Raw genomic sequence first — 18771 nt, 5'->3', positions numbered from 1 at the left:
CCTTCAGGAAACTGAAGAGCCAGTGAGACGCGTTTCCCAATGATGGGAAACCACCCGTGGGGCTGCCATGCTCTCCTGTGAGGAGCAACGAGTAACGCGGTCTCACTGCAACCGCACCGCCAGCGCACGTGTGATCCACGGAAGCTCAGACTTGCACCCGCAGCCTCCCTGGGGACCCGCGGATGGCGCTACGGAGGCAGCAACCACAACCCTCACTGCAGCAGACTGCATGCCAGGGCCAGGCGTCCTGTGTGGGACATTGGTTAAAAATATAGACTGCTGGCTCCTGTTCCTCTCCAGAGTGTTTGAAATGCCTATTTGGGCTGGTGGTAAAGGTCACAAATGCTTTCCTTACGTCGTAAAGCTCCTGGGACTCCCACCCCCTACTTGGGACGCAGGAAACTGGGAAGAGCATCCCTCCTAAGTGCACAGGGAGCTGAGGTGACAGAGCCCCCAGGGCAGCACAGCCAGAGGGGCCCTATGGAATCCACAGAAATCAGCACACACTCCATGTGGTGTGCCAGCCGACAGGACTTCCTGCAGGGAGAGGCCAGGGAGGGGCAGCTGCTACTGGAGAGACACAGGCCTGCCTTCCCCGGAGGATACAAAGAAGGAGGCCCACTGCAGCTGAGAGGAAGGAAGACAACCCACCCTCTGTGCCCTGGGGGCGGGGGGGACACCATCCTAGGCCCAGACCACAGAGATGCAGTACTCTCTCTCGCACAAGACTCTCCAAGGGCCACTGAAAGTGCGCCTGGACAACGTTGACGGGACGAGACTCTCCAACGTAATTAAGACACCAAACTCCAGATCCAGGAGGCTCAGAGAACACCTTATAAACACCCCCGTAGCTCCCCAGGTGCTCTCAGTCTTAACGTGCAGTCTAAGTCCAGGCCCTCCTTAGTCCGGCAGCCCTGCAGGCCTGTCTGCCCGGCCCTGCCCCTCCATCTCCCTGCCGCCCGCCAAGGGTTGTGGAATTGGTTTCTGGGAGCCCTGTTCAAACACTGGACCTTCCACTCCTGGTCTGGGGTTAAGGGCCCGTGTTGGGTGCTGCTGGAACAGGGCAGGCAAGGACAGAGTGAAGACACAGAGAGAAGTGAAAGAGAAGTAATAAAATGGCTGCGCTTAGGCTAATTCCTGGCCTTATACTTGCCGTTTACTTTTAAAACGGTCAGCAAATCTGACCGGACACTGCCCCAGGCCCAGGCCCATTGTTACAAGTAGAGCTGGAGTTATTAATTTTCCTGTTTGTTTTACTTCACTCTGGCAACTGAAATTTACAATCATGTTTGGATTCTGAGTCATCCCCCTAGGAAGGGAGTCACCGGACAACAACCTCAGGAGAGTGACCAGACCCTCCGAAGTCCCTCCTGGCGCCTAATGAGCCTGATCAGATAAAGAAGGTCACGTGCTGATGACACTCCAGACCAGTGGACAGTCCCATGATGCTGGACAGACTCGCCAAGATTCGGAAGGAAGCTTCACCAGAGGCTCTTGTTGATAGATACCCGCTTTTTCTCTCCGGTTTCTTCGCTATATAATCATTAAAGCCCCAACCCCAAGACGGGCTCACAGTTCTGAAGGCACAAGCCTGCTGGGAGTCCCCTTTGCCAGGCAAAGTAATAAAGCTGCCTCTTTTCTTCTAAGCTCGAAGACCTTGTCTCTGGGTTATTTGGCTCGTCGGGGATGGGGGCCCATCTTTCAGCAACAGAAGGACGAAGCCAAGGCAGAACAGCACGGGAGAGGGACAGCGGCCCCGGCGCTCACGGCCCACGTTCCATTCTGTCCCTAACCCGCGACTGCAGCCCCAGCACGGGCTTCATGAGGCACCTAAATATGCTAATTTGTTTATAAAGGAAGCCCTTCCTTTTCCCTCCTCTGCTGAAGGTTCCTCAACACTGGAGTCCTGGCTGGGAGGACTTGGTTCCTTCTTACAGTCACTCTAAAAGGAAGATGCTATTCCCATTTCACAGGTGAAGAAACTCAACCTGTGGCTCAGAGACCCAGGATAACCACATTCAGAGCAAGTCCCAGACCATGCCCTGGAGAAGTTCCAGAAAAGAACTCCTGAGTCAGTCCAGCCTACTCCACACTCCTGCGACAGATGCAGAGGTGACGCAAGGACTCCCGAACACCCTTGAGCGCGCGTGCCCAGACACTCCCAATGTCTGCCAGGTTAGTGCGTGCAGGTGGCCACCTACTCCCTGCGACCCGTCCAGCTGGGTCGCCCCGGCTAGTACCAGAACCTTCATCCAAACTTTTGTGCTCACCAATACTTGACTTCTGGTGTCAGACTCCACCAGAATAATAACCCTACATTTAGGAATACTTTGGATTTCTTAAAAACCTGAAGACTTACACTAGGGGCCTGGTACTGTACACTTAGTGTTTTACACCCACTAACGCTCCATCTTCATCTCTAATCTTCCCAGAGAGGTGCTGCTGGAAAGGGGAAACTGGGGCTTAAAGAAATTAAATACATCTGAGGTTCCAGTTCCACATCCTTGAATTCAACCAACCACGGATGAAAACTATCTGGAAAAAAAAAATTCCAGGAAGTCCCAAAAAGTAAACCTTAAATTTGCAGCACTACGGCAACTATTTATATAGCATTTACATTGAATTTTAAACTATTTATGCAGAATCTACTGTATTAGGTATACTGATAATTTAAAGTACACAGGAGGATGAGCACAGGTCATGTCCAAATGCTACACCATTTGTATAAGGAACTTGAGCATCTACAGATTCTGGAATCCAAGGGAGGCCTGGATCCAGTCCCCTGCAGACACTGAGGGGAGACTGCAATCTGTTCAAAGCACACAGATCAAGGAAGAGGAAGAACCCGGGTGGAGACGGAGGCTGGGTGGCGCCTGCCTCCACCACGTGACCCAGAGCAGTTCAGTGTGGCCCGTCCTGTCTTCTCTGCGCCCCACAAACCCAGCACACCACGTGCTTTCAGTTTCTTTCTTAAACAAGCAGCATGTTATCAACACGAACCTAGACAAACCAGCAAGCAGACCAAGTCTTCACCTCTACGTCATCTGGAGGGTCAAAACCCCGTCTTTCCCTGGAGTGAGGAAGGACCTGGCACCAACAGGGAGCTTTGTTTTCATAGTTTCCAGATGGAAGTGACTGAAAAAGTCCCCTTTCTCCGAACCCTGTGTTTGGTGATTGTAACTCACCATTTAAGGACACGAGATTTTCAACCTTTCATCGCCTCATCCTTCTTTTCTGAGCACTAAAACTTCACTTGGAAGTTAATATTACAATGTTAGTTTTTAAACTAAATACACCTATGGAAGATCCAAACTAAGGAAGAATATTGCTAAGTTAAAGAGTAAGACTTACAGATTTTAATTTTGTTACATTCTAAACTGACAAAAAGGTCTTTCTGTAAATTGTTAAAAATTCCCTGTAAACTGAAATTATTTAGCATTTTGCTAGAGACTAGTCTTTTTATACTTGTTAATAAAGTGATTTTCTTAAACATTCTGGCTTTTAAACAATTTGTGTGTGCGGAAAAAAATCCATGAATTTTAAATCTTTCATAAATCTCATTTCTCAAAATTTTAGTAAATTAAAATTTAACACAGAAGTTCCTTAATAGTTTTTGAGTTTTACGTTGTTTTCTGTTGTTAAAGTACATTCAAAATAAGCCAATTATTTAAGCAATAAAAAGCAAAGGCGAATAATAATTTTAGTGGTAACAAAGTGATGACACTTAAGTCTTATATTTTTATACAGAAAAGTGCCACTCACTTGGTCTGATAAACCTGTATTTTAAAAACCTGAAGACAATAATTTGTATTCAGTTATTTGAATCAAATTATACAAATGAATATCCCCATTCTAAATCATACATGATGCTAATGGTGCCTCCAGAAAGGGCACGTCACAGGTTACAAAGGTGGCATCTGGTGAAGAGACAGATGCAGAACAGATCAACCTATTCATCAGACATTTACTCCACTGTATGGAGACAGATGCGGCTGTGCTTCAAGAGCTCAGGAGACAGGAGCGACCAGGCACAGGGCTCTGGGTGCCAAGGAGGGCCTGACTACCTGTGTCCCGGGAAGGGGAGAAACAGAGAGGGGAGGGCAATGCTCTGGGAGAGGAGAGAGGACGAGGGGGTGGTAAGGGACATGGGGTTGGGGGCACTACCGTGCACTGTGACTCCCCGTGCGCAGTCAGCAGGGGCTGAGCCTGAAGGGCTGGGGAGACAGACCTCACCTGGACCAGAGGACTGTCTGCAAGCAAGAGCCGGCCCCTGGGGGTCAGTGTGCACCTGGGAAGACACGCTAGTGGTGACGTCTTCTGAGGACAGAGCCAGATAGGAAGCCAACTGAAGGCTGCAGAAGCCCAAGTGAGCAGCCATGCAGGTACAGGGTCACTGGGGAGGAGTGAGGCCATGGTGGGGGGAGCGTCTAGGTGGGAACAACATTTCTGTTCTCTTATTTTTGTGCCTAATTAGTAATGAGTATTGACTCCTTGTAACCAAAAATGGAACACCACACATACCTAACAATGTGAAATGATACTATTTACCACAGTTTATCAAAGTGTTAGAATATAATTCAGTCAAAAAGAATCTTTGTGACTTTTCAAAAACTGAGGGCGTGTCTGTGTGCTTCACGCACTGCCAGCTCGGGGGCCATGGGGAAACCTGGGGGCCTGAGGACAGCACCTCTGCCAGCCAGGCTGGGCCAGGTGCAGACGCCCAGACTCATGGTTCTGTGACTTGGACAAATCAGACTCAGTTCCTGGCCGGCAAAAGGAAACTGTGTGAGTAGGTAACTACAGAGCTATGAGGACTGAATGAGTAAATATCTATACATCCTACTCAGTGATAGGTGCTGAATGTTAGTTCCCACCCACTGTTTTTTTTAAAAGTCTCTTTTCAAATTTTCTGTAGCAAATACTTTATTTTTGTAATCAGGAAAAAAACCGTCTACCAAGAGATGTGAAGCCCTCCACTAAGCATAAAGAGATGAAAACACATAGGAGTCATGCTCCAGAAAGGGAATGGAGTGAGTTAAACTCTCTTCCTCCACTCTGTATATTCTTCGTATGTGCACATGCTTGTCAGTGAGCTGGAGGAAAAGGAGATAAAGGTGGACTTACTGGCTTCCTGAGGAAGAAGATCGACAAAGCTCCCACCAAGGGCATGTCTCCAATCAGCGGCTCCAGGATCACCCGCATGGTACCGTGAATCTGAATTCAAACAGAGACCAAAGTAGGTGACAGAAAACAAGTCCACAGGCCACTTACTGATGGGAGGAGGGGGTGCATGATGTTCTTAGTGATTTCTGAGCATCTGACTTCAGTTTTCTCTCAAGTATAACCTATGAAGAAAAACTTAACTTCAAAGAAATTCTGAGTTAATAAAAACTTCACAACTTTTTTTTTGAATAGAGCATAGAGAATTTGAGAAGACAATGAAACTTTAAAAACCTTACCTGTATACTCTGCACACCAGCTCTACAAAAATATCGCTTGATCTCCAAATCAATCTCACAATTTCCTACAAAACTAGCAAAGAAAAAGTTCTGTATTACATTCTCTTAATCACCACAGACCAGCAAGATATGTAATTTGAATACAATGATAGTAACGCAACAACATCAGACTGTAGGCAAAGCTGTCGCCTGCAGCCCCGCCCATGTCCAAGTACGTTCCTGCCAGGGCACAGTGCTCACTGCTGCAGAGCCAACTCCTGCCCACGGCAGTGAGGCCCATGGCAGCGAGGCTCAGGATGTGCCCGGTGCCATCAGGGGTTAGAGACATGGCATGTGTCCGGGCATCAATTCTACTCAGTGACAAGTCATTTCACTCTTTAGCGTGAAGCACACCTGGACACACATGATGCTGCATGTAAGGCGTGCACCTCTTTTTAACACAAACAGGATGCTTTGCATGACTCCCACCCTCCACTCCAGAAGCAGAACATTATGCTCCTGCTGGGAATCCCCAGGGTCAGTTTGATCATCACTGGACACAGAGTGTCTAAGCGCACGAGCAAAGTACTAACGAAAGGCATCTAGGGCATGTTCTCCCCATCTTTGCAGTCCTGGTGTAAAAGTCGGTACCTACAGGGCCTTCAAACTGAGCACGGGTCTCCTGCTTATGGGTAAATCACCAATAGCCTGCTTCAAAACCATCTCAAAACTTTCCTCTTTTTCACTTGTCAACTGAGAAAAATGCATGTGAGAGCTGTGAGTTAAGTTTTATTTGTGGCAAATGAGGACTCTACCCTGGGAGACAGGGTCTCAGATGGCTCTGAGGCTGCTCCAAGATGCGGGGGAGGTAAGTGCACATGGTCCTGGTGAAGCTGGAGGGACGTGCAGTCAGCACACGTTTAGGCAGCACACGTGCTGCTGGTCCCGAGGAGCAGGTGTCCCCGTTAATGATTTCAGTGCTTTTCCAGATATGAAGAGACAAGAATCTGGGCTCATAAAGTCTTCTCCTGGAAGTCTCTATCTGCAGGCATGGTCTGCTGGCTTCCCCAGAGCACAGAGCACCTCATTCTCGTCTCCGCCCAGACCTCCCCTCGGGGTTCTGGTGCTCAGGGCTGCAGCTCCCGGTGACGCAATCCTCGCAGAGGCACACAGCCAGTGACAAGTTTTCACCCATGCACTTTAAGCCTTGATCATTTTGTTTCCTAACTTCATTCAATCACTCCTTCCATGTCTCTACTGCCAATAACTTAGGTCCCTGTCTGGAACACACAAGAAGGCAGAGTACAGATTTTCTGGAGACAAGAACATCTGAGCTGCATCACTTCCATGTGCCATGATGTCTGCTAAAACCACAAAAGCCAGATGGCGTCTTCAAAATGGCATCAGTCAACAGGTTCACTCCAGCAAGTATTTAATAAACGTGTGAAACGCTCCCTTGTTGCTGGAACAAGAGGACAAGGTTTGTGCCCCGGAATCGCATGCTCAGCTAGTGGACAGTCCTTCCCAGGCTTCCTCTTCACTCCCCTGGTGGCAGCAGCGTTTGCAGTGGTGCCAAATACATCAAAGACGCCGAGTTTTCCGCATTACGTCCTTGGAGCAGTCCATCCTCCCTTCCGTAGTAACTAGTCCTGACTCTGCACGTTTACTGCATTAACGCTCATTCCAAACTCCAGGATGACATTATAAAATAATATCCCTGCTGCCATGTGTCAGTCGCTGCCTCACAGCAATGTCACAGGCCTCAGAGGATGCGGGGAGCACAAGCCAGGTTCATGAAGGACAAAGACAAGAGCCGAGAAAACCCTACTGTGGGCACAGCACCAGGAGACCCCAATTCACTTTTCCCAATTACCTTTTACTGTGGTGAAACACACGTAACATAGAATTGGCCACCTCAACCACTTCCAGGTGCACGGCTCAGGGGCATGAAGCACAGGCTGCTGTGCAACCACCCCCACCACCACTGCCAGAACGCTATCAATCTTGCAAAAATTCTATAGCGCTGACCAGCGAGCTCCCCTCCCCCACCCCCAGCCCCTTTCTGTCCCTGCGAATCTGACTCCTCCAGGGGCCTCGTATGAGTGGAATCACATGCAACTTGTCTTTCTGTGCCTGGCCTACTGACTCAGCGTGTCACCCCTGCTGCTGCAGGATGGACACTGCTACCCCAGCACCTCCTTCTCTGTAAAGGCTGAATGACACTTTGCTCTATGAACATGACACTTCCTGCTTATCCACTCAACAGTCACAGACACCTGGATAGTGTCCACGGTTTAGCTATTGTGAATAAAGCCGCTGTGAACACGAGTGTAAAATATTTCTTTGAGATCTTGTTCTTAATTCTTTTGGGTATATACCCAGAAGTGGAGTTGCTGGATCAAATGGTAACACTGTAAGTTTTTTGAGAAACCACTATTGTGCTTCTACTTCACACGCTCACCACCAGGGCACATGGGTTCCAACATCTGTGATCCTCACTGAGCCGTCTTCTGAGTGATGGATCCTGCTGGGTGTGAGGTCGTTCGGACGTGTGTCTCCCGATTAACTGTGACTTCTCACGTGCCTCTGCCCACTTGTGTATCTTCCTCAGAGAAATGTCCATCCAAGTCCTTTGCCCATTTTTGAATTAGGTTATTTGCTTTTTTGTTGTTGTTGAGTTGAAGGAGTTCCTTACACATTCGGGACCTCAGTCCCTATGAGATCTATGATTATACAGATTGCACTGATTCTACAGCTTGCTTTTAGTGTTGACTTTTAACAATACTAAATCTTCCAAACCATGAACATGGGATTTACGTCTTCTCGTGTGTCTCCATGTGTTTGTATCTTTAATTTCTCACAGCAATGCTTTGTGGTTTTCATTGTACAAGCCTTTCACCTCCTCGGTTAACTCCTAAGTATTTTATTCTTTCTGATTCTATTGTAAATGAAATTGTCTTCTTACTTTCCTTTTTGGGTTGTTCATTGTTAGTATATAGAATGTACCTGATTTTTCTTTTTTGTGTTGACTTCGTATCCTTCTACTTTGCTGAATTTGTTTACTAGTTCTGAAAGACTTCGTGGTGGAATCTTTGGGTTTTCTACATTTAATATAATACCATCTGTGCACAGAGATAATTTTACTTCTTCCTTTCCAACGTGCACACCTTACTTTGTTTTCCTCGCACCTACTTGCTCTGAAAGAACATCCATGTTGAGGAGCAGTGGCGAAAGTTGGTACCCTTCTTGTTCCCGATCTCGGAGGCAAAGGTCTCAGTCTTCTACCACTCGTGGGATGCTCACTGTGAACACATGCCTTTTACTATGCTGACATAGTTTCTGTCTCTTCAGTTTATTGAGTGTTTTTACCAGGAAAGAGAGTGTTGAACTTCAAGTGCTTTTTCTGCATAACTGAACTGATCACGTGGCTTTCTCCATATTCTGTGAATGTGGGGTGTTACACTGATCAGTCTCCATATGTTGGCCCATCCTTGCATCCCAGGAAGAAACCCTACTTGGTCATAGTGTAGAATCCCTTCAACACGTTGCTGAATTCAGCTTGCTAGCATTTCATTAAGGATTTTCGCATCAATGTTCGAAAGGGATACGAGTCTGTCATTTTCCTTCCTTACAATGCCTGTAATTTCTTTTATTTCACACATTTTATGAGTGGCAATCACCTAGGTTATCAGGAACTGAAACCCAGGAAGTAAACAAGAAAGCCGGTCAGACCCCACCCACAGCAGGTGCGAAGAGCGCTCTCACACCCCCCCCCCCACGGGCGCAGCTGACACAACACACACTCACCTAATCTGAAGGTCCAAAATGATCTGTCTCTTGTCCACGTTTTCAGTGTACACTTTAACACCATTGATCCTGAGGGGCTGAAACATAATCAACTCACTTTAAAAACTAAGGAGGGCAGAAGACAACCAGGTGCTGCGACATGGCAGAGAGGAAGGAAGAGGAGACTCCGTGTTCACGATGCTCTAGCTGCTTCTCCAGCAGCAAGCCACGAACCCTTGGCCCCTCAGTGTCCTCATCTGTACAACATGTGATGAGGGGCCTGCTCCCGGGGAACGTGAAGCTACCAGACACGGAAGCATGAGGCGCCTGGAGCACTCACTGCCCGTTGCAGCGAGTGCTCAGGACGGTGGACGCGGCTCCAGCTGCGACTGGCTTTGCTCCTTCAGGACCCCAAGCCCCTGGTCTCTGCCAAATGACCCCGACTCTCCCCCTCTGCCCCGTCCCCCTCTGCCCCATCCTTACTACATGGTTTGAAACATAAGTTTCTTTCATTTTTTATGTCATAATTTTCCATTTCTTAAGATTTTCACAAAAGCAGGGCTTTTCAATGAATATATGTGTGTACATGCATGACGGGGACACTGCACTGTACACCAGAAACCGACACATTGTAACTGACTGTACTTCAATTTTTTTTAAACGAGGCTTTTCATTTAAAATACTCGCTATATTTTCAATACCTAATACACAATATAAAGTCAGAATCAAACAACTCTATAAAAAGAAAAGGCAGACTATTAATAGATGTTATACTTCAAGGGCCCCGTTGTAACACCATTTCCAAACCTTTTCCCTATTTATTAATTTGAGACCCCTTCTAAGAAAGTTCTCAACAGCACATTTGAGCATTAAAACTCAAGCTGAAGAAATATCTTACCTATCTTGCCTACTGCTTCTGTGACAGGATGGGTGTCCTGAAATCTCACTCTTCAACCAGCTGCAGGACTAAACTCTAAGTCTACCTTTCCTACCGTCCCAGGTTCCGGGCTATTCCCCTGATCACACAGCTCAGACACGTGCAGGATCACAGATCACAGGACACAGTGAGCTCACCATGTGGATAAGTGAAAAGCGGGCACAGACACTCAGGGCCCTGAGTTCAAATGACTGCACCAAGGATTCCCTTCCTCCCAGACGACACCTCGTATTAGGGGGAGGAGGGGCCAACCCCGGGGGACCAGCACCGACCGAGGATGGACAAAGACCCTGTGTGGGCTCCCTCTCTTCTTCATTAGACAGCCTGAGTCACTGTGGAAGACACTGAGCCCTCTCTGCACATAGAAAATGGCCCTCGATGGGGGAGGGGACCAGCAGCCAGGAGATGTCGGATAGGAAAGAGCCTGGGGGCAGTGACACGGCCAGGGGTCAGTTCTCAGACACGTCCACTAAAACCCCGAAAGGCTGGAGCACAGACATCTGAACACACAGTCCATGCCTGGCTTTGCTGTGGGTGTGTTTGAAAGTACTGCTCAACTCCGACTTTTTATTAGGCATAGAAAAAATGTTACCTTGAAAGTAATATAACATTATGTGTCAATTATGCCTCAATAGAAAAAAATGCTACCTTCAACCATTACTAATAATTGTAAACACTGACTTAAAAATATAAAAACAGTCTTAAGGCTTCCGTAGAGTTAGGATTAGGGACTTTCCCTTGCATGTGAGGTGACTCCGATAACAGAATCTATCTTTCCCTCCACCTGTGTCATTGTTGTGGTGCCGGAAAGCCTGGCACTGGGGCCCTGAGCTGTTGCCTCTAAACGTCTGGAGAGTAAAGCCTTCATCACGTGTCATCACAGCATCATTGGTATGTCTGTACATCAAACTCCTTTTCCAGCAGAACAGGTGGCAGAAAACTGTACAAAGGTAACTCTGACAGAAGAACGTGGGGCAGACACTGGTGGGGACCACGGGGACCACCGATGAAACTGCAATGGCTGAGAGACCACAGGGGATGAGTGAGGTGAGCCCAGATGGAGGAGGAGAGGACCTGCAGGATGCTGGCCTGGGAGGACCTGCATGCACACTGCCAGCCTTCCAGAAATTTCCTCTAGAAAATAACGTGTGTGCACAGGTAAGAACACTCAAGATGAAACAAACCTGCTGCCCCATGTCAACCCTCGTGAAGCTGAAGGTGCTGAGGTGGGGGTGTGCTCCCCGCACAGCCGGCTCTATGGTTTCTCGAAACAATTTCTCCATAAACTGGCAAATAAAAGGCCACATCTGTTTGACAGTCTGGAAAGAAGAAAGAGCACATGTTACACAAAATGGAATAGTACTCAAGTCATCATGAAAAATCATAGTCCTACAGTTTTTCAGAATGTTTGAAAATGGGGGGGGCTTTTTTGTTATACAAAAAAAGTATCTAAATTTTTAAAATGTATTACAATAAGCTTTTTTTTAAGTAATCAAACAATCATTTACCTTTTTATTTGTGTTCTACACATATTTGAAGTTAGGCAGGGCTGAAGTCCAGAAACTTCACTTCAAATGAAAAATGGTGCCACACTATAAAGACACAACCCACACTGCTCCATGCTGGGGCCAGACAGTTTGTTCTTAGATTAACAGCAAAACAGGCAGAGCTGCCCCCTCTGAAAATGTCCCGGAGCACCAGGCGAACAGTAAACTATTGATTAACCAATATGCTGCAGGAATCAGTTACTCTAGCTAAATACTGTTTAAGTATACAGGCACATTTAATGATTGCTAAAAAAAATCAGAAAATCCTGTGGTTTCAATTCATTGCTAAAAGCCTCCTAAAACTGTATCATTCTTAATAAACATTAATGAGTTGTTTTCAAGGATGGACTAACTTCCAGTGATTTTCTGTGGGTAATCACTATCCACATTAGTTTTTACTATATAAATCTAAGGATATATAAAATACAGAGATAACAGATCTACTCCAAAATATAATGACCTAAAAACATAACCTTCTCCAAAAAAGATTATTATCTACCACTAGATTTCCTGGGTGTTATTTCCCCCTTCATAATAACATTTCCAAATTTTTCGCTTGTGATTATCATAAAAGAGATTTGACCAGTGGCTGATCAGTAAGGGAGACACAGGGCCAAACATCCAACTGTAAATACATCATAATTTTCTCACGTCAAAGACACAGTTTGCACTGTTTAGAAAAGGAAAGCAACATATCAGTTATGACTGAGTTCTTCTGGGAGCACAAGCCAACCCACTAAGTCCAGATGAGTTCACACACTGTCAACATCCAAACCCCCAAATACGGAAAAATGGCATCTCATCCTCTAATTCCCACTGATGTTCTGGCTCTTACCTTATTTAGCCATTCTGCTCTTTCAGTGTCTGGAAAGTGAACCTAAGGAAAAACACACACACACGTGACTTACTGACTCCTAACAGCTCTACGACGCCAGGCAGGCCGTTTAGCATTCTTGCTGTTTATCTGTTGTTTGCATAATGTTCTTTAAACACCCTGATGGGAAGCTGGATACAGAAACATGCGGCCCTGGCTCTCCACACCCGAGAATACTCCGAGGCACTTGCCCATCTCCCCGCCGTCCAGAGGAGCACCCGACCCCAAGCCCCTCCTCCCCCGCCCCACCGCCAGTACTGTCACCCCACACCAGGGATCTGGGCTCAGAGCCCTGAGGTCTGCCTCTCTCCTCCTGCCTAATGGCCCCAAGGAGCCAGCACACAATTTCCCGTCCTGGGCTCCTCCCCACACCATCTCCCAAATGAGGATTATAATTATAGTTCTCCATGCCTGGGGCTTGCATATTGGAAAAAGTAAGTGTTTAGGCAGGAAAAACTCTATTTAGAAAAATAGTGAGAAAGGGTTTTCTTTGGTGTTACAGCCATTCCTGCAGGAAAAGGCAGAAGCTGTTTGGGGCAGGGAGCTCTCCTCTGAGGTGCCACGTACTCCCCTCCCCAACCCTCAAAGAACACACTGGCCATGCCAACGTTCTGAAAGCCACACTTCTGGCTTTGCTGGGTGATGGACCACAGTGACCGAGATGGGGTCAGAGAAATGTTTTCCAGAACTGCCACACTTACTTTCCTAAGTAACACACATACTGTAGCCAATAAAAGACAAGCCCCCATCCCATACTCTGGCTGAGCAGAACTGGTCAGGGAATGTTACCCTGGGGTGGGGTGGCCCCAAGGAGATAGCTCTCTGAGAACCAACTCCACCTCTTCTGCTTGGCCCCTAAGAACAAATCACGGGATGGGGCCCAGGAGCAGCCAGTTCCTCTGTTAGAGATAGGCCACTCTCACCACATATATTGCGGCCATGCAGCTCTGCGGGAGGTCAGGCCGGGTCCACCTGCCCCGTGTCCACGTGCCCGAGCAGACCTGACCCTTCACAGAGCACCAAGGGAAGCCTTTAATTTGCCTGAACCATAAGGGTGGGCGAGACTGATGGAAATAAGCTTTTCTAAATCAAGTTAGCTTGAGTCCGTTCTGGGACAGAACCGAGTAGATGGCAACCTTCCAGAATTTAGGAAAAGGCTCAAGACTCGGGGACGACACCACTCAGGAGGCCAAGGTTCCGGTGCGAACAGTGGTGACGATGGCTCCAATCTGAGGCTCTGCCACCACAGAGGGGCCGGCTCTGACCCGAGTGGATCCAGATGACCAAAGGATTGCACTTCCCCCAAAGCCAGGTGACATGTGGAGTTTGGGGTGGGGAGAACTGGAGGGCTTGCTGGACCAGCCCGACTAGGCCACAAAATTAGCAAGTGCCATTCATCTGCAGGTTGTGCTCTGCTGTTTCTGGAAATTAAATATTAGAGTAGTTCAGTGCTCCAAAAGTCAGGTAGGAGGCTGTAAAGCAGGCGTGAGGCCGTGGTCCCAGGAAGCAATTTACTTGAGACCATCTCTGCATCAAGATGACCCTTGGCACACCCTGGTTTACACTCAGGGAGAACGCATGACGCCAGGGTGTCGTGAAAGGGCAAGGGTGACATCACTGCTGGAGAATTCAACTGCCACTCTGCTTCCAAAAGAAATACCCCAAATGTTAAGTGTCTTTTGATAAAATTACAGCAAAATGAACTTAGTCTGTCACGTAAGCCTTTTTAAAATCTGTTTTCAGATCCTTTCTTCTCCCCCAAATATTATGCAGTGACAGGATATGTTGTTCATCCCAGGAAACAACGGGACCACCACTGGTTAAAACTGACTTTAAGTGTGGCTACTCGCTCTGACACGGCAGTCAAAGCAGACAGAGAGAGCATGCAGCCTCTCAGGGCAATGGCAGCTCCTCTGCACAGGGACATCCCCGACCCGCATAACCCAGGGACAGGGCGCCTCAGGCCCTGCCAGACACACCTGGGCCAGACTGGCTGCACCCTTGCCCAGTGAGCAGGGGCAAGTGGTTGGTTCCTTTTTGCTAGGTGGTGGGGAGTCATTTCCTCATCCTGTATACCTCAGAGCAGCACTGTTTCTCTGCAGTTTATGTGCAGAAGAAGGTCCCTTCTACTACTGAGGGGGATAGTGTACTCATAGTGGTTTTAATTTTTATTTTCAAAATAGTCCTTGGTTTCTTGGACGAACCAAATTCTTGCTGAGCTCTGAACACCCACAAACAAGCATCCTAAACCCTGTGCCTGGTGGGGAGAAAGCTCTGACTAATCCAGACCTTCCGCCCACTTCAAATCTAAGGGAGGCTCATCACGGCGGGGTCCTGTCTGGGCATCCACATGCCTACAACTGTAGGCAAGTCTGCCTGGAGACCAAATCCTCAGATTCTCATGGGGCCATTAAACCAAAAAGGACTAGAGCACAGCACAAGGCTGAGCCCTCTTCAAAGCCTGTCGCATGGAAGGTCCAGAGGAGCGGAAGGTGAGGGAGGCGGGACCGGGGACCCGGCCCTTGGACGGCCGAGGGACAGACAACCACTCCCCTTGAGCCAGGTTTCTGGAAGACCAGTGAGGGCGGCTGACTATGCTATAAACTCTACCTGTTCAAATCAGCCAAGTAACCACCATTTACTGAGTACGAGTTGCTTCTGACGTGGCAGGTTCTGTGCTAAGCTACTCACACACAGTATCTGAGTTAATTCTTACAAGTCTACAGACAGGAATTACGAATATCCCAAGTTTACAGGACAGCGACTAGTGACAGACTGGAGGTGAAAAGGCAGCTCTGCCTGCGCTCGAGAAGATGCGTGCATGGCAGCGAGTGTGCCCAGAGCTGCCTGTAGCACAGCTTCAGAGCGACAGGGAGGGTCTCTGCGGTGACAGCGCCCAGGATGATCTGAATAACGGCTGTGGAATAACTTTCAGGATTTGTTTTTAAGTGAAAATACAAGTGGAGAAAAGCAGGTACAACTAGCTACCATTCATCTCAGAAGGTGGCGGAGACACATAAAAATCTTTTAATAAAAAATTAACAAGAACTTTAAAAACCTGTTCCTTTGGGAAGGTGAGGGCAGGGCGGAGGAGGCGGTGCAGATGAGCTGGGCCAAAAATTACAAGAAATTACTACGCTTGGTAATAGAGGATACTGCCAGATTTACCAATAGATAAAAATTGATTAATAGAGGCCATATATGCTTAAAAATACTGCTATGTTTATATGCGTGTATATAAACCTATAGCTTTACACAAGTTGTATGTGTTTATAAACAAACAGAAAAGAGTTTGCAAGAATATATACCAAACCAGTGGAACACAGAGGGGAATGAGGCTTCCACACTCCCTTCTATTTTCATACGTTCCAATTACTTGTAAGAAGCATAAACTACTTTTCTAATTACTATTGTAATTTAAGATTAAAATTAAGAATTTTCTAACACAGAAGTATTATTTTATACAAAAAATTACTAAAATTATGTGAAAATATAATTTCCATAAATTAAACTATATCTTATTTTAGAGAGAGTGATATTAAGAAACAAGACTCTCTTAGAACATGAGTAATCTACTTCAAATCTGCTTTAAACATTTTTTTTTCTGACTTATCAGGTTTCAAAGGTAAAGTATAACTATGCTGAAAGAAACACTTTCATGATTAAGTATGATAAAACGACTCCTGCAAAAACCATTCCAAAATGAGATATTTGCTTCTCTAACAGCATCTGGTTTCTCTGAGTTCACCGACAGTTCTTCAGCTAATCTGCCAGGGCACCAGTAGTTCCAAGTCACCCTGTCACCAGTCCCACGAAGCACCCACACATCATACCAGAGCCCTGCTGCCCACCACCACGCACCAGGCAGAAACCGTTCACCTGCTGTGAATTCTGATTCTGTTACTGCATTTTTGTCACTGTGTTATTCCTTAACCTACTGCACATGTGTAGATTGTTCTTTGTGGAAAACAGACGGAAGAAGCCATTTTCGAGCAGTCACTTGGGTCTGGCTGGGTGCCCAGAGCCCGGGATGTGATGCGGAATTAGACCTGGTCCCGGCTCAGGAGGCTCGTGGCTGGCGGTGGGCTGGCGGGGGAGGTGGGACTGCCAGCCTAGGAGGCAAGAAGATTTGCCGCCTCCTGAAGGGTCCACGACAGCTTCAGGATGAAGATGGTGTGTGATGGGCTGGAAAGCATTAGCTGGGGTTTGCCCTGCAAAGAAAAGAGAATTTTCCAAGAAAAAACAATGGCACCTGCAATCCACTCTTGCTAGGTGAGGAGTGGGCGGGACGGTGGTGCTGAAACCGAAAAGTCGGGTCAGCCCAGCCCGAAGCGCCTTCTGTGTCACGCAGAGCAGTGCTGCTTCGTTCACCGCTGCGGTCAACGCTGGGGTTTTCAGGAGAGAAGCTACCTAAGGTTAGGATCTCAGGGAATCTATTTTGGAACTACCAGAGAAGACAAGGCAGAGAAACCATATGCACAGTAAGCTTTCAACACAAGTGAACTGGCTACATTACTAAAATTCACGAAGATGGATTTTGAAAGTCAGGCCATCTCTTAGTAGCAGAATCCCAAGGCATTCAATAGTTCTGAGGTTTTTAATTTACAAGTGCCAAAGAAAAAGAATCTATCAAAATGGAAGAAAGTAAATCTGTCACCAAATTTTAATTCTATTCCCTATGTTGAAAATCTGCTTCTTAGTAATACATATTGATAAACATTTGTTTATGTTCCACAAAACAGAATTTAAAGTAGCAAAAACATGGCAGAGAAAGGCAGAGATGTGCAGGGAAAATACAAAATGTGTCCCTAAATCATATAGGGATGATGAACACGTCATCTGGTTCCAAATCTTATTTTTCAACAGAAACTCCCCACCCCTACAAAACAAAACACCACTCAAATCTCCTTTATAAGTCTTATCATGAAACAAGTTTCATATTTATTATCCATAGTATCTCTACAAGCTAGAAATAATCACTGTATGAGTATTTAAGTTTTGATTATATTTAAGAGTTGACACCACCCAAGAAATCTCTTTTTATCTTTTCTTTAAAAAGAACAAAGGCGTATTTTGAATTCTAATATGATGTTGATAATATCAAAGTTGTTTGTTTAGAAAAAGCAAACCAAACACACAAAGGCAGAACACTAACCATATGCCAGAACTCCGAATACAATACCTTGCCCAGTCCTCACAACAGCTCTTTAACAGTGATGCCAGATAAGGAAACAGACCCACGAGGGGGAAGTGACGTGCTCAAAGTTAGAGGGGAAGTGGGCTAGAGAGACGAGTCCCAGACCCAGAGGACTCCAAAGTCTTCCCTGAAGTATAAAAGATGGAACAAACTAATACATAGCTGACATTTCCTACTTAACTCCTATCTTCCCCATTTGTGAACATGGGATAATGTTCAAAACTGAAGCTAAACAAAAGGACTGTCTGTCTTCAAACAGCGCTGTTCCTGCAGGCCATGTTAACAGTCAGACCCCCCTGCTCGGCCCAGGGCGACCACCCAAAGCACAGCAGGTGCCTCACCCTCACGGGGGCTGTGGGGACACCTGCTGAAACCCCACAGCATCAGCAGTGTGGAGACACGCTGGGTAAACACACTCATTCCTTCCTTCTAAAAATCCAAATAGGGTAACTGATGTCTTAGAAAACATGAGGAAAGATGTAGGTCTATTACAGCTGAAACAATAGTGATTAAGTATCTTTAGTAAAATACAGAAGATAATGGATAAAATGATGATCATCTTGGAAACCAAATGTTATTAAACTTCAAATAGTAAACTAGTTAATCAGGTTCACTTATTCACATTCTTCCTCATTCCAAGGATTTGAGCTTCGCTCATTTCTACATAGTCCTTTGGGCACAGTGTCAAAAAAAAAACAAACACAAAAGCCAAAAAAGACCAACATCAAGAAACCCACTCAGTTCTTACTTGGAGCAATGACTGGTTCCAGGGGAAGAAGTCGCTTCGTCCGGGCCTGCTGCTCGGAGCGGCCCTGGGCGGCTGGAGGAGGTCCCAGCCTGTGGGGCCTCCGGTCACCCAGCACACCTGGGTGCGTGTCACCACCTGTTGCTGACCCCCAAACACCACCTTCTCCCACCAGGCGATGAGCTCTACGTAAGACTACAAATTGGAAAGATCCAAGCAAGATTTAGGTTTTCTTGTCTAAAATCAA

The 18771-nt window shown here is 46.7% G+C and overlaps 1 protein-coding gene across 3 annotated transcripts in view; it reads right to left on the bottom strand.

Annotated features, from left to right (window-relative positions):
- Window positions 1-18771, bottom strand: part of ESYT2 (extended synaptotagmin 2) — a 70965-nt gene that overhangs the window by 34052 nt on the left and 18142 nt on the right. For all 3 annotated transcript variants that reach the window (XM_074366626.1, XM_074366627.1, XM_074366628.1), the window contains exons 2-6: window positions 12544-12585; window positions 11346-11480; window positions 9246-9322; window positions 5460-5532; window positions 5125-5214 (exon numbers count right to left, since the gene is read on the bottom strand). In XM_074366626.1, the coding sequence (XP_074222727.1) occupies window positions 5125-5214; window positions 5460-5532; window positions 9246-9322; window positions 11346-11480; window positions 12544-12585 (417 nt within the window). The remainder of the gene's footprint in view (window positions 1-5124; window positions 5215-5459; window positions 5533-9245; window positions 9323-11345; window positions 11481-12543; window positions 12586-18771) is intronic.

The sequence above is a fragment of the Camelus bactrianus genome, chromosome 7 (assembly GCF_048773025.1).
Source record: "Camelus bactrianus isolate YW-2024 breed Bactrian camel chromosome 7, ASM4877302v1, whole genome shotgun sequence".
Classification (NCBI taxonomy): Eukaryota; Metazoa; Chordata; class Mammalia; order Artiodactyla; family Camelidae; genus Camelus; species Camelus bactrianus.
The sequence above is the reverse complement of the archived record's forward strand: the minus strand, read 5'-3'. Positions and strand labels throughout refer to the sequence as shown.